Source organism: Argopecten irradians, chromosome 1 (assembly GCF_041381155.1).
Source record: "Argopecten irradians isolate NY chromosome 1, Ai_NY, whole genome shotgun sequence".
In the NCBI taxonomy this organism is placed as follows: Eukaryota; Metazoa; Mollusca; class Bivalvia; order Pectinida; family Pectinidae; genus Argopecten; species Argopecten irradians.
The window spans coordinates 22,418,490-22,445,737 of NC_091134.1; the positions used below are offsets into that span (position 1 = coordinate 22,418,490).

The 27,248-nt window shown below is 34.3% G+C and overlaps 2 protein-coding genes across 12 annotated transcripts in view; one reads left to right on the forward strand and one right to left on the reverse strand.

The window, feature by feature from the left end:
• On the reverse strand, nucleotides 1-19,324 carry LOC138321093 (phosphatidylinositol N-acetylglucosaminyltransferase subunit P-like). Of its 5 annotated transcripts, none has more exons than XM_069264514.1 (5): nucleotides 19,282-19,324; nucleotides 6,219-6,323; nucleotides 5,750-5,822; nucleotides 2,113-2,231; nucleotides 1-1,775 (listed from the first exon to the last, which is right to left on the reverse strand). In XM_069264514.1, exons 1-5 carry the CDS (start codon nucleotides 19,307-19,309, stop codon nucleotides 1,663-1,665), a joined length of 438 nt encoding a protein of 145 aa, XP_069120615.1. In that variant the 5' UTR covers nucleotides 19,310-19,324; the 3' UTR covers nucleotides 1-1,662. The 5 variants fall into 5 exon arrangements, with proteins under 5 accessions (XP_069120615.1, XP_069120650.1, XP_069120641.1 ...); XM_069264549.1 differs by lacking the exon at nucleotides 19,282-19,324 and adding an exon at nucleotides 12,298-12,455; XM_069264540.1 differs by lacking the exon at nucleotides 19,282-19,324 and adding an exon at nucleotides 7,659-7,692.
• Nucleotides 7,933-27,248, forward strand: part of LOC138321038 (nephrocystin-4-like) — a 29,814-nt gene continuing 10,498 nt past the window's right edge. Inside the window, exons 1-12 of one of the 7 annotated variants that reach the window (XM_069264450.1) lie at nucleotides 12,886-13,007; nucleotides 20,094-20,703; nucleotides 21,163-21,303; nucleotides 21,651-21,838; nucleotides 22,290-22,348; nucleotides 22,663-22,815; nucleotides 23,111-23,304; nucleotides 23,709-23,863; nucleotides 24,241-24,367; nucleotides 24,672-24,905; nucleotides 25,220-25,419; nucleotides 25,796-25,903. In XM_069264450.1, the coding sequence (XP_069120551.1) occupies nucleotides 20,425-20,703; nucleotides 21,163-21,303; nucleotides 21,651-21,838; nucleotides 22,290-22,348; nucleotides 22,663-22,815; nucleotides 23,111-23,304; nucleotides 23,709-23,863; nucleotides 24,241-24,367; nucleotides 24,672-24,905; nucleotides 25,220-25,419; nucleotides 25,796-25,903 (1,838 nt within the window). In that variant the 5' untranslated portion in view covers nucleotides 12,886-13,007; nucleotides 20,094-20,424. Of the gene's footprint in view, nucleotides 8,107-12,885; nucleotides 13,277-19,678; nucleotides 19,697-20,093; nucleotides 20,704-21,162; nucleotides 21,304-21,650; nucleotides 21,839-22,289; nucleotides 22,349-22,662; nucleotides 22,816-23,110; nucleotides 23,305-23,708; nucleotides 23,864-24,240; nucleotides 24,368-24,671; nucleotides 24,906-25,219; nucleotides 25,420-25,795; nucleotides 25,904-27,248 lie in introns of those variants that run through there. The other 6 variants (XM_069264435.1, XM_069264443.1, XM_069264469.1 and 3 more) reach the window with 6 other exon arrangements.

The window sequence follows — 27,248 nt, forward strand, 5'->3', positions numbered from 1 at the left end:
CAAAGATAAATCGTACAATTTTATTGAATTTTGGATGAATTGTAAAGATAATCAGTCTTTTTGGTATTTAAACAAGTCAAAGCAGTTAATAACTTACGAATTTCAGCATTCCAAAGTTTTGATCATTTCAAGTTTAAAAGAAATGGACCCAGTCCTTATGTTCACAATTACAATTTGATCAAAAATAAATGAATTGTCACATTTAGATTTCACCAAGATAGTACCTTCATTTTACAAACATATATACCATTTGGTTTGCTGTTCCTCTTTAACTGTGTTTCCAAAACTCTGCTGATATTTACTAAGTCAATATCAGGAAACTTGGGTACCTTTGCATAAGTGTAAAATCGTTGAACAGAGTTCTGTGAATTCCTAATTCACCCATAACAAACATTCACATGTTTGCCTTTAGCTGCAATGTTGTAGCTCAAACTACTTTTAGACAGAAAATGTTGTCGTTTTTAGAGCTACAATTGGTGCCTATTACTGCTAATGGAGCAAAGTAATGGTTATGCAAACCATTATTTAAATGCATTTTATCGTACTTGTTTTATATCGGTTACCTACTAGGCAATAAAACTGAACCATATAAAATATCAAATTCTCAGCGAGACATTTTGTTTTACATATACACATATGAATACCTTTCCGCAGTGAATTTATACAGCAAGTCTACAAAGTATGAATTTGACGTTTTGTGAGCGGTACGGTAGATATCAAGAATGGTAGTTATGTTTGTTTTCGACAAAAATAATATGTAAATGCTTGTATACGCACAAAATACTTGGAAACCTACCAAAAAGTATAGAAAATTGTGCCCGAGTGATTTTCGGAGGCACTGCTCCACTAGGACACATAGGGGCCAATTCGTACCCGGCCGAAAAGTATAGTAGGCCGGGTACGAATATTCGTTCTAGTTTCCCTTTAGCTATGATATTTAATTCATAACAATCTGTTTATAAGTCATTATCAGGATTTTAATGACATTTATTCTTCATTGCAGTCATTTGATAAGCAATTGTTGATTGTTGAATATATACATGTAATATGTTGAATCAAATCTATTTTTGGTAACCGCTTATTTTAACTTAAACGTGTTTAACATGTATATATGACCTCTGAACTTAATAAGTGTACTATCTATGACCTCTAAACTTGTTAAGTGTACTATATATGACCTCTGAACTTGTTAAGTGTACTATCTATGACCTCTGAACTTGTTAAGTGTACTATCCCTGAACTTGTCACCCTGCAAATATATTGTACAAATGTTTTATGCTTATTCCTATTGCAGACAATGGATAACCATGGAAAGACAGGTATTGAGTGACAAATGATCTTTGACCTTTGTAATCATTTATTGAATCAATAAAGGCCAGCATTGTACTGTCTATGGCCATTCAGCTTGTCATTTTTCATTAGTCATATGATGATGATGAGAAGGTCAGAATTGCAATATTGGCTACCTATCATTACATTATTCTGAAGTCATTTGTAATCCTTGAGGATGTCAGAATTGCATTGTTGGTAACCTGTCACCTTGAAATTCCAAAGTCACTTGATGACCTTGGTAGATTGAATTCCCGATGACGTGACTCAGAAGTCACATGTTGACCTTACGAAGGTCAGGATTCAGTTTCTGGTTGACTTGTGACCCTGACATCAGAATTCATCTAGATACAGCCTCTTGTTGACCTCTGAGATGGAAAGGTCACATAGTGGAGGAATGGACTCTGGTGGGTAGGTCTTGTCTGTTTGTGGAATCGCATGACTATCTGAAATGATAGACAATCAATTTTACCAATAAAGAGTTAAGTTGATCTTTTTGAAATACTGTATTTACAACAATTTTTGCCAAGGACACTTTAAAAATAAAATTGGGCTGCTTATCAGTGAATCAAAATATAAGTTGTGGACAAAAACATCTAAATGAATCAGCCATATCTTAACTTTTCCCCTACTATTGACACATTAATTAGTCACAGTAAAATACATATGCCTTTTTTCCTTTGACAGTTATTATTCATTGCAAGGGAGGCTAATTACAGCGAATCAGGTATTTCATTTTTCAGAACTAAGGATATGATGATTTTTATATCAATATAATCCTACCTTTAATAATCTCCCTTGATGTGAGTGGTGACGAGTTCAAGAAAGTCATTCCAAAGTACACAGGATAACTCATCAGAAAGCAGACACACAGAAAGGTGGGTATAGCAACAGCCCACTGTCTGTAAAGTCAATGTAAACATACAGACACACAGAAAGGTGGGTATAGCAACAGCCCACTGCCTGTAAAGTCAATGTAAACATACAGACATACAGAAAGGTGGGTATGGCAACAGCCCACTGCCTGTAAAGTCAAAATATAGACACACAGAAAGGTGGGTATAGCAACAGCCCACTGTCTGTAAAGTCAAAATATAGACATACAGAGAGGTGGGTATAGCAACAGCCCACTGTCTGTAAAGTCAATGTAAACATACAGACATACAGAAAGGTGGGTATGGCAACAGCCCACTGCCTGTAAAGTCAAAATATAGACATACAGAGAGGTGGGTATAGCAACAGCCCACTGTCTGTAAAGTCAATGTAAACATACAGACACACAGAAAGGTGGGTATAGCAACAGCCCACTGTCTGTAAAGTCAATGTAAACATACAGACACACAGAAAGGTGGGTATAGCAACAGCCCACTGTCTGTAAAGTCAATGTAAACATACAGACACACAGAAACGTGGGTATAGCAACAGCCCACTGCCTGTAAAGTCAATGTATACATACAGACACAAAGAAAGGTGGGTATAGCAACAGCCCACTGCCTGTAAAGTCAATGTAAACATACAGACACACAGAAAGGTGGGTATAGCAACAGCCCAATGCCTGTAAAGTCAATGTAAACATACAGAAAGGTGGGTATAGCAACAACCCACTGTCTGTAAAGTCAATGTAAACATACAGACATACAGAAAGGTGGGTATAGCAACAGCCCACTGCCTGTAAAGTCAATGTAAACATACAGACACACAGAAAGGTGGGTATAGCAACAGCCCACTGCCTGTAAAGTCAATGTAAACATACAGATATACAGAAAGGTGGGTATAGCAACAGCCCACTGTCTGTAAAGTCAATGTAAACATACAGACACACAGAAAGGTGGGTATAGCAACAACCCACTGCCTGTAAAGTCAATGTAAACATACAGACATACAGAAAGGTGGGTATAGCAACAACCCACTGCCTGTAAAGTCAATGTAAACATACAGACATACAGAAAGGTGGGTATAGCAACAGCCCACTGTCTGTAAAGTCAATGTAAACATACAGACATACAGAAAGGTGGGTATAGCAACAGCCCACTGTCTGTAAAGTCAATGTAAACATACAGACATACAGAAAGGTGGGTATAGCAACAGCCCACTGTCTGTAAAGTCAATGTAAACATACAGACACACAGAAAGGTGGGTATAGCAACAGCCCACTGCCTGTAAAGTCAATGTAAACATACAGACACACAGAAAGGTGGGTATAGCAACAGCCCACAGTCTGTAAAGTCAATGTAAACATACATACACACAGAAACGTGGGTATAGCAACAGCCCACTGCCTGTAAAGTCAATGTAAACATACAGACACACAGAAAGGTGGGTATAGCAACAGCCCAATGCCTGTAAAGTCAATGTAAACATACAGAAAGGTGGGTATAGCAACAACCCACTGCCTGTAAAGTCAATGTAAACATACAGACATACAGAAAGGTGGGTATAGCAACAGCCCACTGCCTGTAAAGTCAATGTAAACATACAGACATACAGAAAGGTGGGTATAGCAACAGCCCACTGCCTGTAAAGTCAATGTAAACATACAGACATACAGAAAGGTGGGCATAGCAACAGGCCACTGCCTGTAAAGTCAATGTAAACATACAGAAAGGTGGGTATAGCAACAGCCCACTGCCTGTAAAGTCAATGTAAACATACAGACATACAGAAAGGTGGGTATAGCAACAGCCCACTGCCTGTAAAGTCAATGTAAACATACAGAAAGGTGGGTATAGCAACAGCCCACTGTCTGTAAAGTCAATGTAAACATACAGACACACGGAAAGGTGGGTATAGCAACAGCCCACTGCCTGTAAAGTCAATGTAAACATACAGACATACAGAAAGGTGGGTATAGCAACAGCCCACTGTCTGTAAAGTCAATGTAAACATACAGACACACAGAAAGGTGGGTATAGCAACAGCCCACTGTCTGTAAAGTCAATGTAAACATACAGACATACAGAAAGGTGGGTATAGCAACAGCCCACTGTCTGTAAAGTCAATGTAAACATACAGACATACGGAAAGGTGGGTATAGCAACAGCCCACTGTCTGTAAAGTCAATGTAAACATACAGACATACAGAAAGGTGGATATTGCAACAGCCCACTGCCTGTAAAATTAATGTAAACATAAAGACATACAGAAATGTGGATATTGCAACAGCCCACTGCCTGTAAAGTCAAAATACAGACACACAGAAAGGTGGGTATAGCAACAGCCCACTGTCTGTAAAATTAATGTAAACATAAAGACATACAGAAATGTGGATATTGCAACAGCCCACTGCCTGTAAAGTCAAAATACAGACACACAGAAAGGTGGGTATAGCAACAGCCCACTGCCTGTAAAGTCAATGTAAACATACAGACATACAGAAATGTGGATATTGCAACAGCCCACTGCCTGTAAAGTCAAAATACAGACACACAGAAAGGTGGGTATAGCAACAGCCTACTGCCTGTAAAGTCAATGTAAACATACAGACATACAGAAAGGTGGGTATAGCAACAGCCTACTGCCTGTAAAGTCAAAATACAGACACACAGAAAGGTGGGTATAGCAACAGCCTACTGCCTGTAAAGTCAAAATACAGACACACAGAAAGGTGGGTATAGCAACAGCCCACTGCCTGTAAAGTCAATGTAAACATACAGACATACAGAAATGTGGATATTGCAACAGCCCACTGCCTGTAAAGTCAAAATACAGACACACAGAAAGGTGGGTATAGCAACAGCCTACTGCCTGTAAAGTCAATGTAAACATACAGACACACGGAAAGGTGGGTATAGCAACAGCCCACTGCCTGTAAAGTCAATTTAAACATACAGACACACAGAAAGGTTGCTATAGCAACAGCCAACTGCCTGTAAAGTCTCCATACAATCATACAGAAAGGTGGGTATAAAGAACAGCGCACTGTCTGTAAAGTCAATGTTAACATACAGACACACATAAAGGTGGGTATAGCAACAGTCAACTGCTTGTAAAGTCAATGTAAACCGTTTTCTGCCAGTCTTATATTAGCCAGGTCTGAATTTAGTACAATAGCTCATCTTCTAATTGGAATTGATCAATGAAAATCTTTAAAAAAAAACCTGTTTTTTTGCAACCTGCATAAAAACTATGGCAAAGCATATGGCAGAGACAAAAATTACAGCTTTGTTTTCATGCATATGTTCTGGGAAGACATAAAACACCAAAAAACTTGAAAGCCAGGACAAACTTGATGTTCTTTTTTCATATGTTGGTTACATGTAGATGTCCCCTTAGTATGAATAAAATTCTAATGTATCTCTATCTTATCTCATGTTTACCACTCCCTAAAGATACATTGACTTGTACAATTTCATTGTGTTAAAAGTAAACGTTAAAAGTCAAACCTTTGATTCAGACTTTCATAAGCGAAAAAGAAACTTACTTCTGTGGCCAGTAGTCCAGTCCCAATTGGTGCAGCCAAGCATCAGGGACCCACGCCCATACAAGGTACAGAACTGAAAACAGATCAAACCACCGCTACGGATCAATTATATAGGAAATCTAACATGTGACTATTATGTAGGTTTATTATTTTAAATTCGAATTACATCAGCAAATTAGTGTGAGGTTAGCATAGTCAGTATATTTCAAATACATATATATGGTGTAGTAAATGATAGTTTTCAAGGTCTATTAGAGAGAGAGTTGTTCTTTAATCTTCAAAACTGAAATGATTATTTCATAGCATCTAATTTTATATAACTGAAGAAAATTTGGATTATTATATTGACTTTTTATTGAAACTGCTGTTTAAATTAAATCATCATCTTTTCTAGTAAATCCAAGTGATAAGTCTTCATATAAAAATCAAATTATCCATTGTTGTAGTATTTATCGATACATTTACTTACAAAACATAACAAAAGACAATAGATACAAGACAAATCCGTAGATGGCCCGTTCAGGTGTCGGTGATGGTGAATGTTCCGGCATTTTCCTATTCAAGGTCTGTGTTACTGTATAAAGTTATGGTATATACAATTATTGTACAAAATACTGTATGCTGTAATTTATGGTAATGTGATGAAGTTATTCCAAATTTGCATATTACAGAGTTATCTGCACTTGCGGGTAGGTATCGATTGTGACGTCATGTGTTTGGGAGTGCAACGTCATACGTTTCAGGGAAAACGACGCGAATTGCGCTAACAAAATAATGACGTAATAATCGATACCTACCCGCAAGGGAGCTAACTCTGTAATATGCAAAGACGGAATACTAGAGGTAACAATTGTTGCAATGAATCAATTCATAATATGATAAATTGATAATATCAGCAAAAAATAAATTGTTTTTCATATTACATTTTGGATGTTATTCAACTGTTGTAGCAGAAAAGTCTATATATCACCTTTTGACTAACTAAGGTGATACATTTTCTGCTACACCTTTAATTAGCTAGTTAATTGTCAGGGATCAATCTAGGTTTTTGGGGAAACTACCCTTTTTCAAAATAGGGGAAAAGTTTGGCGAAATATAGGGGAATTTGAATCTTCTTATTTTGGTTCATAATGATATTCATTTTGACGAAAAAGTACTGTAAAATAACTAATTTTATTTTTAGATTTAGTAAAGCAAGATTTTAAACTCAGAAAAAATTTGAGTTTATCATAAATTTTGCAGTAGCTGTATGATAAATATGAAAAAATTTGCAAACAAAAGTCTTAAAAAATTAATGAAAAATAAGTCACAGGGGAAATTGTGTTACAAAAACGGTCATTTTTTAGCTTCCAATGGGGAATTTTTAAATCTTTAGGGGAATTTTAGGCCAGAGGGGAATTCATTCCTTGAGGGGAAATTTATCCATAAACGGTAATAAATCAGAGCTATATAGATTGATCCCTGACTGTGTCTCACACCAGTTATAAGAAACAATAAGAAGTATAGGTTAAGAAGTCTTTAATTTTAACAATACCCTTTTTTATATCTACATGTAGACAGGTAGATAAAGGAACTTTTAACAAATCAGTTATACTTTTACACGTGTAGATAGTATGCACCTTTAGATGTAAATACTCATGATGTGAAATTAAACACAAATAATCATTGATGCATTGCAGTAGGGATTATTTACATAACGTTAGTATAAAATTGTAGACGTACAGTAAAATGATGATCATATATTATTATATACCGTGACATCACGATCTGTACGTAGCTGTGGGTTGACACATCACTCCAAACTATGTTCGTTAACAAAAGTAATCATCCTTATCATCATAACATCAATAATGTGTCTTAAATGACCACAATCAAAGGAAATTTAATTAGTAACTCATATGCTACATACCAAGTTGTACCCGGAAACACAATACACGTCGAACATAATAAAAGAAGTAGGGAAACGTTTTACATACATCCGGGAATAATTCACAGCATTGATTGTCTAAATGTATTCAAAATGTTAAGATAAAACTTTTAAAAACTTTTGTTATATTTGTGTGCTACTAGTTTAACAAATTAAGACAATATAGTGTCAATAACTGAAGCAATATATTACTGCACTGAATATTTCCGGAACATTTTACTGGAACATTTAAAATTATAATCTTCTAAATACCGGAAGCGCTATTTCTGTTTACATCATGGCGGCGATTGTCTCCACTGGTAAACAGTGGAAGGATTTTTTTGAGAAAAATAACCATTTGCCACCTGCAGAAAACCGGGAACAAGCTGCCCCTGAAATATCAACTCCTATATGTATAAGTCTGACGAATATCGAAGGCCTATTTGGTCGAGTAAGTATAAGATTTTCAAATTTATAGTTTGCCGCGTGTCTGAGCATGTTTTGATTTTTTGATTCTAAACTGTCTTTAGCAATATTCGTTACATCTGTTTGTTTCATGCATATACAACATATTGTATATGTTATGATTTTGATATGTTATATTTGTTGCGCAATGTTTAGCGCCTAAATCGTTGTATATTCAATGTATGCATATATGCAAAAACATTAATAATTTGCAACAAGCTTTGATGTCAGATGCAAACTAAACACAACAGTAAAAGTCTCATTTCCCGCTGGATTTGAGATCTAAGACTGATAAAGCCATTACAAGGCCAACCTTTGTTATGAAATGTGGAGGATATGCTGAATTAAACTATACCCAAACAAAAAATATTTTGTGTATTTATAGTGTACTAGCTTACAAGGCTCACGAGGTTATACGCATAAACAAACTCACTGAGGTCTTCAAAAGTCATTTTTGCAGACATGTTTTCTATAATGTTATTCGTTCAAATAACACCAGCCAAATGGCAAGCTTATAACTAAAGTCAACCAGAAACTTTCTTTTAAGAAGTGATCACATTTAATTTTGACATTAAAATACAACAACGCTATTGGCATAGCATAATGAGACACTGGTGAATATTACTGGATACACCAGTAACACCAGGTACATTAGATCCTGTCCGGATCAATGCCTTTGGATAAGACTAGTACTGAGATCCCAGTCATCATAGCTGTGTCTATATTGGTCAGAAAAATAACGTCCATTAAAAAATTAGCCTACCAGTGGACTCTCATATTATGTCAACTATTTGTATTTGAATTTTCATACCTGCAACAGGAAGCTGGATGAGAAAAAGAAAGCAAGTGTCTGTTCTTTATACTGACAGTAATACTGCAGTATAACTTGAAATACAAAATGTATAATGAAAGGTGTTCAAAGGATGCACCTGCATCTTATATGCTCTGTAATTATCATTACACCATGTAGCAGATGCATGCAGGATTCAGAGGCTGTCAAACTTAAAGTAATGCTGAACCACAGATTGATTCATTCGTCAAAAATCTGATATTCAGAGTCTGATAATTAGAGTACATCAACTCTTCAACTCACCAATGCTTTGTAATGAACATGTACATGTCTTCAGGCCAGGTGTAAGATTTAAGATTCTCGAATCCTTATCTCTCTGGTATTCACAAAACCAGATCGAATCAGCTGACAGGAATTAATCGAATATACCAGCAATTTCAAGACAACTACATTCAACATGATCAGTATATATGTTACAAGATTCAACCAAGGAAGTCTTTGAGATTTACAGGATGTGAAACTGAATGATGCTGAGACCTTCAGAAACTTTTTTTTCCATTTGTCTCTACCAATGTCTGCAGTTAAACTGTTTACATGTAGTTTTATACAAATGTGTCAGGTTTTTTTTTGAAATTGTACACAAACACAGACAGCTACCTGTTAATACTAATTATGATTATTGTACATTGTATTATAATTAATTCAAACTGGGGACTTAGTATTGTTGCACTTTACATGTAGATATATAACTTACAAGCAAAAGTCAAAACTATCTTTTTAATTCAATTTATCTTATGGAGCCGTCGATCAAAACAAAGGCTTTTGTGAAGATACTTTATTAAATGTTAATACAAGTTTTCATTGACTTCAGTAGGAAAAGACAAAACAACACTTTTGAAAAACATAATCATTCATATACATATGTATTACCATTGCCATGAACATGGCTGAAGGTCGTGTGCTAAGGTACATCTGAAGTCAAAGGGTAAAAACTTGATTGAATGCATATTATCTCTTTGCATCAAATTGAAATTGAAAAGGAGTAAATATGTATCTCAATATGTTGATAGATATACAGTAAAACAACAAACACATGTACACTTACAACAAATTCATGGTCTTTGATGAATTCATGGTCTTTGATGAATATGGTATTTTCATCAAAGACTGATCTTGATGGGTAATAATCTGACACTAACTTTGGAATGATTTGATAAAAATGGTGAATGGTTTTCTGTGTTATTTACATGTAAGCAAACTACGGTAGCTATCACTGATTTCAATGTAATATTAATTACTTTTAATTTGCCCTAATATTGGCATCCTAAATGTATAAATTCATGTCAAAGTTACTTTGGAGCAGTATAAGAAAAAACATCAAAAACTATGACCAATATCATTTTGTTTGACATTGATTTACCAGATGGTTGTGGGAAAATCATCTAGAAATCAGGTTGACATTTTCACAGCTCAAATATATATATTTATGGTACTGTTTTTTATGTATCTATATATATTGGCTTAATTTGGTGATAAAAATATATCACAATGCCTAATGCATGATAAGCACGGTGTCAAGGGAGGTAACTCCTCCAGTGCTGTTTGTAGAGTCTTAGACGTTGTTGGTCCTTAGAAAATAAACATAAATTGATGAAAATATACATGTTTGTAATTGAATCCAATATAATGTGTCTATAAATACATATTCCTACTAGTAAATGTCATTGTAATGATATCCAATTGATCAGTTACACAATTAATGTAAAAGTTTTGACTTAGTATTGTGGTAAGTTTTGACTTAGTTTTGTGGTTAAAATAAATTTCATTTTATTTTAACTACCAGTAAATGATGTAAAGGGAGGGAACGCCTCTAGTGTTGTTATCATCTTTCTGTGATAATGTATAAAGTGTAATGACTTCTACATCAGCAACAATCGTAACTTCTATGACAACCTGTTTGTAATGAAGGCATATTTACAAGTATCAAGAATCAACAACTGCTGTACCAATACTAGAAAAAAAACACCCAAAAAACATTTAAAATATATTTGGTATAGCTTGATTTTATCCATATATATGTGTGTTAATGCATGGTATCAATAAGATCTGTAGGCCTATTGAACTGAACTTTTTTGCTAATAAGCCTAGTTATGTATATTGGATCTTTAATTTGGGATAGGTGATATAAATATGATATTGAAATATAATTTGTGAAAGCAATAACAAAAGGCCATAAAACATCAAGAGTCAGGTGATTTGAAGTTTTGATATTTTAAATACTGGGTACCAAAACAGTCTTTGGTTTTGTCTTTTATTTCATATTTTCTTGATACAAGTCCATAAACATAATTCTTTACAGCATTGAACTCAATATCAAGGGTATATACTGTAATACTTCAAAAGTTGAAGCAAATTAACTGGAATAATTGTTAACATTTCCTCAATCGAAAAGCTTGTATTATTTCTATGCCTTAAAATGTTTAAATTGTATATGTTTTTTAGTAAAAAGAAAAAAACAATGTATAAAATTCAGTACAAGATAAAAAGCTTCCATTTAAAACAGATTACATATCCTATTTTAATTTCTTCATGTGTGTTTAGGAAACTTTCCAAGGCTAATTGTATCTTTTACAAGTCTTGAATCCTTTTATATAAAGTATACATGGTTCAATGGGTATCATTTTTTTTACCTGTTTAAATGCTGAACAAGGTCCTTTACAAATGTTTAAACAAAATATTTGTATAACATGTCTGCTTGAATGAAAGTCCCATACTCGTGATGTAAACAAACGTAAATACAGATCGGCTGACAATTTCCACTGTGTGGGAGACAAACAGACCAGGGAACGGAAATCAAAACGTCATTAGAAATTTAAAGAACGGCCGGCAAATCAACCTTACAACATGTGCACTGCTACAATTTACAAATAATAGAGTTTTAAGACCGATTTTGAAATTTTTTTAGTCAACATCTTAATATAATTACAAAAGCCTGCTCAATTATATCATTCAAATTCTAATTAAATTTTGTATACATATTGCAGAATTAAAACAACAGGAAAATTTGCGGAATGGGCAATAACTCATATAGGAGTTATTGCCATATCAGGTGTAGTACCTGCTGATTTCATTGAAAGGATCTTATGTCCTGCATCAATATGTTCATTTTAAAAACTTCTTCTTTAAAACCAAGAGACCTGTTTATTTTATAAGGCCTAGCTGTTACATGCTAGAGTAAATTTAAATAGCCTTTTAAGTCCTATTAATACTAGGAAAAAATTCTTTTAAATCTCATCATACAAAATATAGCACTATAGGTTCGTATGAACAATTCAAGTCTTTAAGGCATTTTGTTTCTATCTTAAATGATATAGTATATTAACCTACCATTCAGTGCCAGCTGATGTCTCCACTAGGTTTTCATGTACCAACTAAATTGTAGCTGTAAAATATCTGGTTATCGTGTTCAGAGGTCCCGAGTGTGAGCCCCATTCTTGCTGTTACAATTTTTTCATGATGTCAGTTTCTAACATTTCATATGAAATAATAGTGTTTAAGTTGCTTGCTTCTCTATCCAATCTCCAATCCATGATCAGCTTCCCTTCAAGATAGTGTGCAAACTTAGGATCCTTGGTCCCCATCATCTCACTGGCCAGTTCTGAGGTTTACATTGCCATCTGTATAGGGACATACATGTAAAGGGAAATAACTCCTAATAATTTGGAATGCAACAGTTGCAGCATATACCATTAACTAATTTTAAGATTTTTAACTATTCAACTATAGTTTAGTGTTTGTTTAAGCTTTCTTCTCTATTTGGACTCCCTGAGCCAGCTTCCATAAGGTCACTAACTGAATCTACCACACAGTAGCCTTTAAAGCTTTGACTGCTCCACCTTGTAGTAGGGACATGCTATATATATTTAAATGGAGTACCGTAGTACTCCATATGTCAGGTACCTCTTTATTGGATATTTAATCACCTCCTTTATACAAATATTTCTAACGTCATGAAAAGATTGTGTGCGTGGTCTTATAACTTGTATTTCACTGGGATTTGACTTAGCTACACGTTGGACTTTCAGAGTTCTTAAAAAGTAGGAGTGTGCCGCATTCTTTCTGGTTTTGTTTGAATTTCGAATTCATGAAAGGGTGCAACTGTGATTGAAAATGAAGTGATTTGTGCTTTTCAAGATTGAGTATATTGAGAAAGTGGCTATGGAGTAAAAAGGAAGAATGTTAATGGTGTATAAAAGTGCATCTCAAAATATTGAAAGGATTATTTTGAATTTATCGATTCCACAACTGAGGATTGAATTACAAATGTGGATGTTCAAACAACTTGCAACAGTGATGTATGGATCTGGTACAGTACAGTGTATTTGGAGGATTTGCATTTAGACTACATATTTATTACATCAAAATACTATGCTTTTACGTAAAAAAAACCCCCAAAAAACCACTTGTAAGAAAAAATATGTATCTGTAATGAAGTAATCCAGATTAGCATGTTCATAAAATGTATATAATTACAAAAAGGGCCTATTTTGATGTTGATTTGATCGGTTTGCTGTATACATTAGATTTAGGGCTATATTAGAGCATTGTCTATGAGTAAATATTGATGCTCTCACATTGTCACAGCATGACTCTCGCTCTCTATTTGTACCATAGATATAATTAATATTGATTTAATCAGTCAATACGCAGTAAATGTACGAGCTGAATATACACAAGATACCTTACCTATCCTAATGTGACAAAGGACTTAATGGATCTGCAACACCTATAATACAGATAGAAAGAAAATAGGGATTGTTTTTTTCCCATATACTTATCAAAACATTGAAAACAAAATGTTTAGTAGATATCACTAATAGAATCAGATAATTCTTGCGCAGTTGAATATGAGATATTGTTGAATAGAATCACACATTTTTTGTATACTTGAATGGGAGATATTGTTCAATAGGATCACACATTTTTTGTATAGTTGAATGTGATATGTTGTTCAAAAGGATCACACATTTTTTGTATAGTTGAATGTGAGATATTGTTCAATAATATCACACATTTTTTGTATAGTTGAATGTGATATATTGTTCAATAGGATCAAACATTTTTTGTATAGTTGAATGTGAGATATTGTTCAATAGGATCACACATTTTTGTGTAGTTGAATGTGAAATATTGTTGGATAGGATCAAACATTTTTTGTATAGTTGAATGGGAGATATTGTTCAATAGGATCACACATTTTTTGTATAGTTGAATGTGAGATATTGTTCAATAGGATCACACATTTTTTGTATAGTTGAATGTGATATATTGTTCAATAGAATCACACATGTTTTGTATAGTTGAATGTGAAATATTGTTCAATAGGATCACCCATTTTTTGTGTACAGTAGTTGAATTGGAGATATCATTGAATACCGGTAGATTGGGACATTTTTTGTGTAGTTGAATGTTAGTAAATATTGACCCCTCTTGCTGTGAGCAATTGCAGGAATTGAATGGTCCTTTGATAGTGTTATTGATTCGTGTGGTCTATTGCTTATTGTATGGTATATTGGTATCAGAGGTAATAACTAGCATACATTGATGCCTGGTACAGGATTTACTGTTTCATCTACAGAGATATTGACATTTATGACCAAATGATCCAGGTGTCTAGGCACAGTACTACAGTTACTATCATTAATTTATTTCTCAGTCTTTAGTTTGTCGGTTAGTTAGATGAATGTCTTATTGAATATTGATAGTCAGGGTCATTTACTAATGATCTCCCTTGTATATGGTCTGAAGTTTGTGTATGTTCTGGGGAACTGCAGTATTTTTGTGTATCCTTGTAATGGTGGAATTGAAGAGTTTTACGTGCCGCCACGTTATCGTTTCTGGCCAAAGTAATAGTGGAACTCTTGTCCCTTTTTATAGTGCAATCTCACCGAAGCATACTATCAGAACCACAGAACAAACACACACCACCCTGTCATACTCTCCCTATATACTAAGCATGAGCACAAACTGCGCCACTTTAGGTGACAGAACTCAGAGCCTTCCTCACAGGCTAGGAGAGCAAGTGCTCGACTCCTGGCCAAAGTGAGGCAGTGTCAATGGGATAAGAAGAAAGTCACTTAGGAAGAATAGAAGAGATAAGATCCCAAATTTAGTTGTTTCAATCTTTGGTTTGCAAATCAAAATCTTTCTATTCTGGAGCAGCTATAGGTATACCAACCGAAGACCGGTGCTTTTTCTCTAGGTAATTCTGCAGTATATTCCTCTACCTCTAAAACCTCCATGTCCAAAACATTGACCCTGCTGGCTGTTTATAGCTAGTACTACACACAAAAAACAAGACTTAAGAAACTTAATTAAACTATTTTTATATATAAGTCATCAGAATAAATTGGTCAGTGATTTGTCACGATGTTGTCGTGTGCAAACTGTGATAGAAATCTTTATTCAAGCCTTCTTGTTAAGTACACAATTAACTGCATGAACTCACACAATTCAGGCCATCATTGACATACATCAAATTTACATATGAATATAAGATCTCTAAAAATACCACTTTAGGACTACACATATATATAGCCCACTTTAGAAGGAGTATGAATGGTATTTCATTACTGTCCTCATCAAATCCCTTTTGTGAGTTTGAAGTTCCAGATCACTGAAATGTTAAAAAAGGAAAATTAATCTGATTGCTCTGATGTTCGAATTAAGAAGCTTATTATTTCATGTTATTTCTGGACTTTTCAACTTTTATTTAGCCTAATTTGTATTAATGTAGAATTAACTTTTCAAATTAAAGATTTTATATGAACTAGCCCTTCCATTTTGAAATTACATGAATTGAGAAGTATCCTTTTTTGTACGCCATGAGTGCAGATATACTTCTTTTTAATTCTTTCAATATGTAGATTATCTACATATACCGTAATACACAGTACAACCATTTATACTGATCTATCAGTATTGAATTTCCATTAATTATGAATAGAATTAATAGTACTGTCTCGACAGCTTTACAGGGCCATCAGCATTTTAATTCAAATGTATTTACTGTATGTTTGAATATATATTAATAAAATAAAAAATATTGTTATGTATAGAGAGGTATAGATCAAGGTAAAATGATAATCAATAATCAATTATCTAGGTGAAAAAACTCTGGTCTACATTGGGTGATAGTGGAATATATTGATTTTAAGGAAAGTATATGCTTACAACAAATCATCCTTAGGCCAAATATTTAAAAATATTATTCATGTAACCTTGTAACAAACTACATTTCAGTCTTAGAGATATTTAAACCCGTTTCTTAAAGAGAATACAATGAGTGTATTGATCAAAAGACTTGCAAATTTGACATTGTCTATTTAAAAAAAAAAAAAAAAAAACTCACTAAAAAGATTCTTGGGGGCTTATTAGGTTCCATGAAAGTAGCTATATATATACTAGTTGCTAGTTTATAATGGATATTATCTCTAGTAAATATTTTTAAATTTGTTTTAATTTATTAAATAAAATCTAGGTGGTTGATTGTATTCTTTGAATTTACTTTACATTAAATATCACTCCGAAAAGAATAAAGAAGTAGAACAACAGAAATAATTACATAAATAAGTAATTAAAAGCAGCCATTTATACGAATGAAACATTTTGCCTCAAGCTTGATATATTACATGCCGGATGCATGCAATTCATGCATATACATGTATATGTGTTTTCAATTTTGTGGCTGGTGTTGCCAGATACCAAATGTTTTAGTTCTCTTTGGTGGAGAACTATGTCACGACATGTTTTTTATTTGTTGAATGCCTATGGGAATAATTGTTAACATTGAACTAGTTCAATGTTTTCCATTAAATGCTGCAAGAGAATTAATCTTAATTAAAAGATTTTGCAAATTGAAGTTTAGATTTCTATACAGCCCCATGAGCAGACTTAACTTATCCATGTATAAAACTATTAGAAAAAGATCAGTTTATGAAATAACCAGCAGTGGTTGAATTTCTTATCACTGAATACTCTATATGTGGATGTAGCTGTTTTGAGTGTGAATATAAATTACAACACGTATGTGATAAGTGAATGCTATACGTATTGATCACTTAACTTGAAGTTTATAGCTTTTGACCATAAAATGATGGCAAGTTTTCAATTTGATTTACCATTTCTTTTTATCTGAAATAGGTATATACAACAAACCAGATATAATTTATGCAGTACTTAAATGACATTTTTGAGCCAGGGTAGTATTTAGTATTGAAATTCAAAATTTAAATGTCTCGCAACAAAATGAATTTGAACTTCAGTCAACATTTTGTGGCTATAGATTTACAGATAAAAATTGTCCTGAATGTGAAAAAGGAGAAAAAATCAACCAAGCATTATAAACTGTTTTGTACATGTTTAGACAATCAGATTGATAAAGCTTACCATTTTGCAAATAAATCTATAAATTTCTTCAATGTCTATGAAGAACAAATTTTCTGTTATGGTAAAACACAATCTCATTCCTATAGGAGCTGCTTTTGATGTTTTTTCTATCATACAAAACAACAAATGGTTGCTTGTATCTACGAGATTAAAAGTTTAAATAACACAGTATTTATTCCAGTGAAATAATGGAAACTAGACATGAAAGGTTTTAGTGCTTTAGCTCTCTCAGAAATAGATAAAAGACGTGATGTGCGTGACAGTAATCACTATAGATTTATGATCAGTGATATAATTGTATTGATTGCACAACCTTTTGTGAAAATTGTAGTCAAAGTTAAACATTAACCCATAAGTACTATTAATGTGTGGTTATATTACTTATATATATATAATTGTATAATGTTTTAGGTAAACACTTTATAATTGAATTGCTTCAATGAAAGAGTTAATTTTCGTACCTGAAACATACCTTGTATGGTGAAGTAGACACTGATTACTACAATACATGTATGTGTGATTTAAATTCCTCAAAATGTATGTAAATCTACATGTGTAAAGCTATATATTAATTATAAGCAATCAAGAAATAAAAGGGTTACATTAATTTTATGTCCCTACGCTGTAAGCAAAGATGGGCCGCAGTGGCGGTGTGGTTAAGATGTACCAACATATTACCACATGCCCTCCACCTCTTGGAAGTGAGTTTGAATCCCTTGTGGGGCAGTTGCCAGGTACTGACTGCTGGTCAGTGGTTTTTCTCCGGGTACTCCGGTTTTCCTCCACCAACAAAACTGGCACGTCCCTGGCTGTTAATAGGCAGGGCCCGAATTTTACAATTTTTGTCACTTGCTAAAAATAGCAAGTGCATGCCTTTAATTTGTACTTGCTAAATTGCATTTTTTATTTATAATTAAATATCCGTATTTAAATTACAGTTTTGTTACATATGAAATCATTTATATCATGTATGATGTTGTGAGGTGAAAAGGTACATAATGTATATATATCAACAACATTTTAGTAAGAACTGGGTCCCCATATTTTCCAATACAACAATTTTTCATAATCATTATGTCATTTTTACAGTTGTTCCTGATAAAAACCACTTGCTAAATTAAGCAAGTGCATATTTTTTCCACTTGCTATTCTGGTATATCTACTTGCAAAAAGCAAGTAAAACAGCCTGAAATTCGAGCCCTGAATAGGGCGTAAACTAATCAAAGCAAACCAAGCAAAGATTCTCACATGTGTCAAAATAGGTGTGGAGGGGGTCTTATTTGCGGGAGGGTCTTATTTGCTGTAAAATATGGTACCAGTATTTTGTTACTGCTATAGTTCTTTCGTTTTGAAATACAATGTACATATTCAGTTCATGTGCCTACTTGACTTTGCTTGTCACATGTAAATTTGATGCAATTTATGTACATTTGTATGTTACAACTTTGAATAATGTATCACATGGACTTCCTGCTTAGTATATATATAAATATAGCGTGATACCAAATTCATCTATTTCCACATAGTATTCAGTAATTCCATTCTAGTGATTATTTGAAGTGAACAGTGTTTATATATATAACCACTAAATATATTCTGATGTGCTGAAATTTTACAGAATCAAATTTATTTGCATATTGAAACTATTTGTTACCTCATTAAAATTCTGTTTTCGTTTTAATGAAACGATGAACTTAACAAGTTAAATGTATCACAAGACTTCTGAAGCGAAAATCACTGAAAATAAGATATCCACTTAAAGTGTGTCAATAGAAGTATGTATAGAGCGATGTAATGTGAGGTTCACCTTATAAATATCTTTATACCTGAACATTGGATTAGGTTTTAGATAGCTAATCAGACAGTGTTATTATGACAATGGTTTGGTGTATTGCCCTGAAGGGTTACTGCATTAATACGTACCAGCAGTAGTATCAGTCGATGACAGCATTCTGAGATTCAGATTATTAAGCTCTTTCCTACGTAGCCGGGAACAGGATTTTACCTGAGAGCCGGCGATGGATTTAAAGCTCTCAGCGAGTCGTATGTCTGACAGGCCATTTTATATGTGAGCTAGTTACCTGTAAAATTGACTGATGGCTCTAATCATGTATTGACGGATTATCAGGCAGTGTGAGAATCTCATCACATATTCATGATAGATATATGAACTTGGTGTTTATATTTATCGGCTGTCAGTTCTGTGTCTAACTGTTTATTGATATGAATTTATTGATGCCTATCTGTCAAATTGTCATGGATCAATTGTACTGGCTGAAGATTCTTTGATTTAAAACAGGACTGATGATATTGAAAATGTGATCTATGAAATGCATTTGTAAGTGAAAGGTATTTTAACAAGTTAGGTCACAAATCTGGGATTAATGTGTCTTGATTTAGCTGTGTTGGAAGTTGTGTCTTGATTTGATTTCTATTGGAAGCTGTACGTGTTAAATGTCGCGGCCCTATTGAGCACTGTAATTGATTTTGTGTGTCTCTATATATACATGTAATGTGACATTGGCGTGATAAAACTAGATTGTACTTTTAGCGGGAAATATATAAGTAATGAAAGTTACATGTTTACTGGCACTGTATCTATGGAAACAAGTTTTTTTTTTCTCATGAATGTTTGATTGACAAATTGGTGATGTGATTATCTACATGTATTGGGAATTTCATGTACCGACTCTTGAGTTGTAATGAAATTGCTTTCTTATAAATATTTTATTCAGATGGAAAGTAAATATTCCTGAAGGAAACCGGATCTCCATATTTTCGCAGAAGCTAGTACATGACTTGTTCAGACCTAATACTGTAGTAACAGAAGCAGGCTCAAGTTTGACATGAGAAAACTATAATTAGACTGTACATCATGAATGTTTTTGAAACATAATAATTATGATATGATGGAAGAGTGGAATGAATTCCTCCATGTTTAAAAATTAGCCTGGCACTATGGAGCTGAGGGATTATCTCTAGTGACATGGAATGAAAAGTATAATGATGTGAATGATATGAGGAGAAATATTTTACTGCATAGAAAAAGGTTGTGTCTCTAAAAACATGGAGAGTGATGCAGAGGCACCGGCGAAATCGGAAAGCGAGACTGAAGAACAGATAAACAAAGAAAACGAGTTGGAAGTACCAATAGTAAGCAAAACTAAGAGTCCAAATATAAGGAAAAGATTGAGTCATATATCACCCCGCCGACAACATGTGGTTCTACCTTATGTTCGACATGTACGTTGGAGTGTGACCACCGAGGAAAAGGTCTATTGGCCTGTAGTTGTAAACTTACGGGGAGTTGAGGGAATCTTCCCTCCCCAGAGCGCAGGATTACAGGTACTAATTGATATTATTATGTCGTAATTAGAACTTTCGCTAGCTAATCACTAATCCTGATTTCAATTTCAGTCCATATTCTTTGTTACCTTGTGTGATCATTCTGTGCTTGATTTGATCATTAACCTTCCTTTTCAGCTATAGGACTGTTAAACAATTGGTGTTTCAACTTTATTTCCTGCCAACACAAAGATTGTCTGAGATGGCTTGGTAATATAGGTCTTGTATGATGCCTTACCCAGTTTCTTTTTGTTGCAGTAATATTGAATGAAGTGGAATCATATAAAGCAGAGCAACACAATACAATTTCTAAGTGGTGCCTGCATGGATGCAGGTTTATATTAAAATGGTCAATGGCCATCGATTATTGGGGTTTAATTTTTCTGAGTTAAAGCTAGACTACAACTACATTTTCCTTCATAGCTTACCTTACTTTACTGTTTTATTTTGTAATTTCAGAATGACTCTAAAACAGTAGAATACCAGCTAAGTGTAAGTCTATACGACCTCAACTTCCGACACTTCTTTGGTCGACAATGGATTGGACCATACTCTTCCATGAATGCCAATCAGAAGAAACCAAAGCTAAAATACAACCAGGTTTGTTAAGCTCTTTAATATTATGTGTAATTTCTGCACCAACATCATTATTGTTTACTTAAGTCTTGTAGTAACCTATAACCTATATGATCAATACTTGACAATAATGGCCCCTCTTAAATTAAAGTTACATACATTGTTACCTATGTTGTCATTCGTTCTGTCCCTTTCCTGTCATGTACCACCCTGTCCAATCAAACTTTGAGTGGAAACAGAGGCATTTATGTCTTTCATACAATTTTAGGTTATAAAATTTTCATATTTCACTGACTATGTACATAGTTATTACTGAAATGGTCATTGATTAATATTCTTTTTTTGATGGAGGTTATTATTTTTGTTTGTAGAATGTGTACTTCCACACATCATTAAGCAATGCCAGTATCGCTGGGATTGTAGAGGTCATCGCCACAGTGAGGGAGGAAGACACGGGCAAGCAGAAGAAGTCGTCTTGTGGCTGGGGCCTTATCCATGTTTTCAAATCTAACGAGGACCTTCCTGACTTCGGTCGAGCCTCAAGCCTCCCTGTTCAGAAGTAAGATATTGTCTTGGCTTCAATGTCTTTGAATCATGTTAGCATTATGGTAGTATTAATTAACAGAATCTGTTGTATTACTTGGTTGTACTGGTACAAAGTCTGTAACATGTTATGTAATGTTAATTGTTAGCTTATCTCCCCTGGTACATCAAAATATTTTGGTATTTATTGTAATTGATATACATTTTGTGAAGAGTATATTTTCACATTAATTTGTGAGGAGAGTCATATGTAAATTCAAATTCCGTACAGATATTTGTATTAAAAATCATCTGTTAATTGAGAACTGAGCTGTTTTAAAAGCATATCTTATAGCAAGCACATGTTATAATAACTTCTAAATGATTGCTGTTTCTCACTGAATAACTTATAATACATATTTTATAAGTAATAATTGTGTTCTGTTATAGATGTAAATCTTAATTGTCACCATTTATCATTATCACAGAGTCCAGATGTATTATGGGACCCCACGAGCTCTTCTCTTTATGGAGGAACCAATTGAAGGTAAGCTCCCATAACTTGGTAAAGATTTACTGTGCAGGTGTGCATAGTCATTTGGTAGTATTCCAGTAAATCCATATATCTTATGATTGGATTGTAGAAGTATAAACATATAACTAAACTTTTCTTTCAAATATGAACAAAAAAGATGTATTTGATTTAAAACTTATGACATAATTTCAGGAGAGTAAAGCAATAGGTACTAGCTAAAAGCAAGCAATAAGCTTATAATCTGATCATTTGAAAGAAAAATCAATGCCATACTACCAAAAAGAGGACAGTGGTAATGACACATTGGTTACTATTTTGTACCCTAGGTAACAGTTACCTGAAGCCCATCCCTGACTGTATGCTGTCCTATACCCTGGGGACACACAAAGCCCTTCTGGATGTGATGAATCTTATACCGGAAAACGTAATCATCGGCAGTAACGATATGGTTCCTGGCCTTCAGGAGAGTCAGACTCCAGGTAGGAAGTTTCTGTCTGTCAGTTTGTATATATTCATATTGCCTCATTTGATCCTTCAATTATCAAATCTGTTGAAATATTTTTTCTCACATAATAACACATAGTATTATATACCATACATATCCTGATTTATTTTTAGATCTCCCTTGAGCTAATAAGTTACTTTCAGATAATGTTTCTAATGTTTTAATCTATGATTAAATTCTTATGAATTACATTCCACAATTAAGACAATTGTTTGGCTGTAAAATTCAGAGAAAACCCATTGTCTATATACTATTTAATTAATTGACAGGTAAGGACCAGCTAAAAAAGCCCAAGTCGATGAGAAAGGTCGCATGCCAGCTTGAACATGTCAACATCCAACTCCACCCTACAGTCGATAAGTTTGAGGAGGAACTGTCGGAGTTGTTACACAAAGACCGTGTTGAGCGGGACGGCCGGGCCACGTCTGGTACCCAGGTCACCATTGTGGAAAGGAGGCTGCTGGTTAGTGGACATTAAACTTAAATCTAAAAGTAATATAACAATGTTTCTATCTCTGTAGAAAAAGTTTATGATATCTTATGAAAATACCTTAATTGATAAGCCGTTCTTGCTATTTATATGTAGAAGCTTTTTGTCGGTATTCAATATAAAATGAAAAAGTACATGACAATTATCAGTTACTTTGGAAGTACATGTAAAGCCATTCATCAATAACTTGATTTATTTAACTAGATTGATGTCTCTTTCATTTTGTATGCCCTGCCAACACGTCCCAAAATGGGTCTATTATTATACACATTCTTACTTTAAAGAATTTTTACTTTTTTGTCATAAGTAGTCATCTTCACAGACAAAATTTGTTGTTCGATATGAATTTCATATTTTTGTCATTTCTGTGTTTGTAGGTGGGCATCCATAATGGCTGGGGATTCCTAGACAAGCCCCAGATCTTACATCTTGACCTACACACTGACAAGTCCAAATCCCTCAAACCTACAGCCAGCCCGAGTGTCCGGCGCAGTAAGAAGTTTCAACAGTCAAGTCAAAAGACAGATGATACGTAAGTACCTTAAACATTAAACAAATGAGTAGGTACATCTGATCAGTTCTGGCTGATTTTTGTATAGAGTCAGGCATTTTCTGGACAGTTAGAGAGGTTTAGTGGATTAGTTACAGATTTACTGATTATAAATATGATCTATTATCAGATTTGGTCTCAATCAGTCAAAAAAGAAAAAGGATTTGTGGTTTGAAAATAGTTATCAGTTGTTAGATTTTAGTTGGTCTATAGCTTAAATTGTGCAAATTGGCTTCGGTCCAAGAAAAGGAAATTTACTCCAATGCAATCTGAAATGTTTGTAGAACAAGGGAGGCAACTTGCATTTGGTAAACAGGGGAAATAATCTTTAGCACAAGGGAGATAACTATTTGTTACAGTGGGATGACTTTCCTGACGCTGCAGAACAAGATACAGTTAGGAGAGCTTCTAGAGGATCCTATGGTGGCTATCACGTTCACGCTAGAGTATGTCATCGGAGAGCCTCTATCTGAGGAGGACAGGAAGGTAAGGTCAAAGGTCAAAAGGTCATTCATCCAAAATAGTGTTTAGATTTTCTTAGGTCCATTGTTCTGTAATATGCCCGTAATTTGTTCAGTTTTGCAGCAAAGGAAAAACAAATACATATTTGTTCAATCAATTAGTCAGTCTGCTGATATCTGTGTTATTTATGAAAGTATATCAGACTACCCACAAAAACATTTTATTGGGAAGGCCCGGAACCTATGTGTCAAAACAAATTTGGCTACTGAGCATGGCCATGACATCAGGTCTTCAAAGGTGGTTTTTTTTTTTGTTTTTTTTTTGGCAGGTATCCAGTCGCAATGCCCGTGGAAACACTCGCACTGTATCCATACGCTGGGCAGCATGGAATCCATTCTTGGCACAAAGTTCATATGAAATTAGATTAGCACTGAACGGAGGACCAAGTCCAGCCCCCGACGAGGAATTCATCTACAAACTACCAGATACCAAGATGCAGAACGAGCAAGTCAGTAAAACAGCTGGAGGAATACTGGCATTCTCCTTCTCCTTCCAGGATCAGGTCAGTAAATTACCCAGGTACCATATCAGTACTATTGACTTCAAATGTTTGTATTTCGTAACTTGTCAAAATAGAATTTTGCGAGTAAATTCACTGGTGATAAAAAGAATGTTAATTTTTTTGTGTTTGAGGGATTTTCTCGAACTTTTCAAAGCACTCTCAAAAATGAAATATTAACCTATAAAAAAATGACAGAAGATGAAATTTTATTACAGTATATGATATATGATCCTATATTATACATAAGTAGTGTATTCTATATTAATACATCCTTATAAATTATGATTTATATTTTACTCGTGTCCTTGTTGTAGGAGGGTGGCTACAGTGGTATGCCTAGTGCTGGTATGCTTGGTGCTGGTGGCATGATGTCTGACGGCCTGATGCCGGGCGGTATGATGCCACCTTCTGGTGGCTACATGCCTGGGTCTATGGCATCAATGCAGAGTGGGGAAGGCAGCGAGATGATGGACTCTTCTGGACTACGGAAACCACCGTCTGGCAGGACTCCTCGGTAAGGTTTATTTCATCTCTTACTTTATGGAATAAAGGATTTAATTACAATTTTGTAGCAGGTACAGCATATTCAAGACATCTCCTTTATATGATACTGTTTTGCATAATCACATTGTGGAAACCCATGAGTCACTGCTTTATCATTTGTGACAGAGAGGTGACGCATGGGTTTCCAATGATAGCATATACAATGTAACTGTTTTATTTCAGACAAAGTTTCATGCAGTAGTGCATTATTCAGCTACTGACACTTAAAACTTTGATTTGTCAATTTAATCAGGATAGTATTTCTTCAAAGCAATAGAAAACTTTAAAAGAGATTTAGCATGGTATAAATATATCAGGTTTTTATACTATTCACCACCTGTTGACAGTGGTATTGGGATGTATGGTAATCAGGGCGTTATGGATATGAGGCGGCCTAGTATGGCCTCCGTGGGCCTGAGTGAGTCGACTACGGCCCGGTATACAATGGATGGCCAGTAAGATCACACTGTCACATTAACATTAACACTGCTACTCCGTAACCACACTTACCATGTTGTACTTTTGTTATTGATTTTGTTTTTATAAATTTCATGATTTGATGTGTGTGTGTGTGTGTCTGCCATTAAGTGATTTTGTGTTTTTATAGATACTTAATTTTCTTTTTTTTTTTTTAATTTTTCTTAATATTAAGCCAGCATTATCACAATTTTAAAACCAAATACAAGGAAAATTTTACTTGCACTCAGTTCACTTCAATTCTGTCAACCTTTCCTCCATGTAGGGAAAAACATAGATACTTGATCAAAAGTAAATGTTTTTGGCACCATTAATGCTATACTCATGAAATAATTATGTACATTGCAGCTATAGATTTGATAAAATTCAACAAGTTTTAAAACATTGCTATTTATATGATATTAACTTTATTTGATATCGATTGCAAAACACGTTAGTTACATATGCAAATCACTTTCAATGGCCCAGATGAAAGAGCATCGTTATAGCCCCACCCGTCTTTTCTATAGCCCAGGTCCCCTAACCCCATCGCATTCCACCCATCCTGCCTCTCATCTTTTTTGATGGCCTGGATGTGAGCGTGTGAGGGCATTGCTATAGCCCTCATAGTTATAGCCCTACCCTTCATAGCTATAGCCTCACCCCCATTGCTATAACCCCACCCCTTATTCCTATAGCCCCACCTCTCATTGCTATTAGCCCGACCCCTTACCCCACAACACCCTCCATCCATTCCACCTTTCCTTATAGATCCTTGAAAACTTAAGTGTTTATCACATCAAATCACATTGTTTGATTTTATGTTTTACTTATCAAACACACACATGTCCTCAAAGATCTGATTAAGTTGTTTGCATGCATTATCATCAAAATGTTTATGAGGTGTCATTTCACCTCTCATTTATCAGATATAGGTACTCTAATAAAACCTGTATTCAGAATCACTTATCAGTACCTATAGCACAATCTGACCGTAGACTAATGAAATTGTCAATAAGTATGTTGCTTCGTTACAATGTTTTGTTTTTTGAGGACAATTTTTTAAATGCTGTTGCAGTGAAGTGATTTCTTTAATTTCATATTTCCTTAAACTTGTAAATTTGTAATCTTTTATATTAAAACATAACTGTCCAGCATTTGATTATACAAATGTACTACAATTACAATGTACATGGAGATAAAAGTCTATGGTATATCTTTTATCTTTAAATATTTCTAGTTAAAAGAAAATTCTATGTGCAGTAAACACGTTTATAACAAACTTCTGAAGATCAAGAAAATGACTTTGTTGCAAGCGACATAATAAGCTTGCGCATATAACGG

Bases quoted from the DNA above. Each gene is read 5' to 3' on its own strand.
- LOC138321093 (XM_069264514.1), bottom strand. From the start codon at position 19,309: ATGCTGTCATCGACTGATACTACTGCTG. The intron at 2,232-5,749 runs GTAAGTTTCTTT...TTGACTTTACAG, and splicing joins CTGGACTACTGGCCACAGAA to ACAGTGGGCTGTTGCTATAC. The intron at 1,776-2,112 runs GTAGGATTATAT...CTATCATTTCAG, and splicing joins ATCAAGGGAGATTATTAAAG to ATAGTCATGCGATTCCACAA.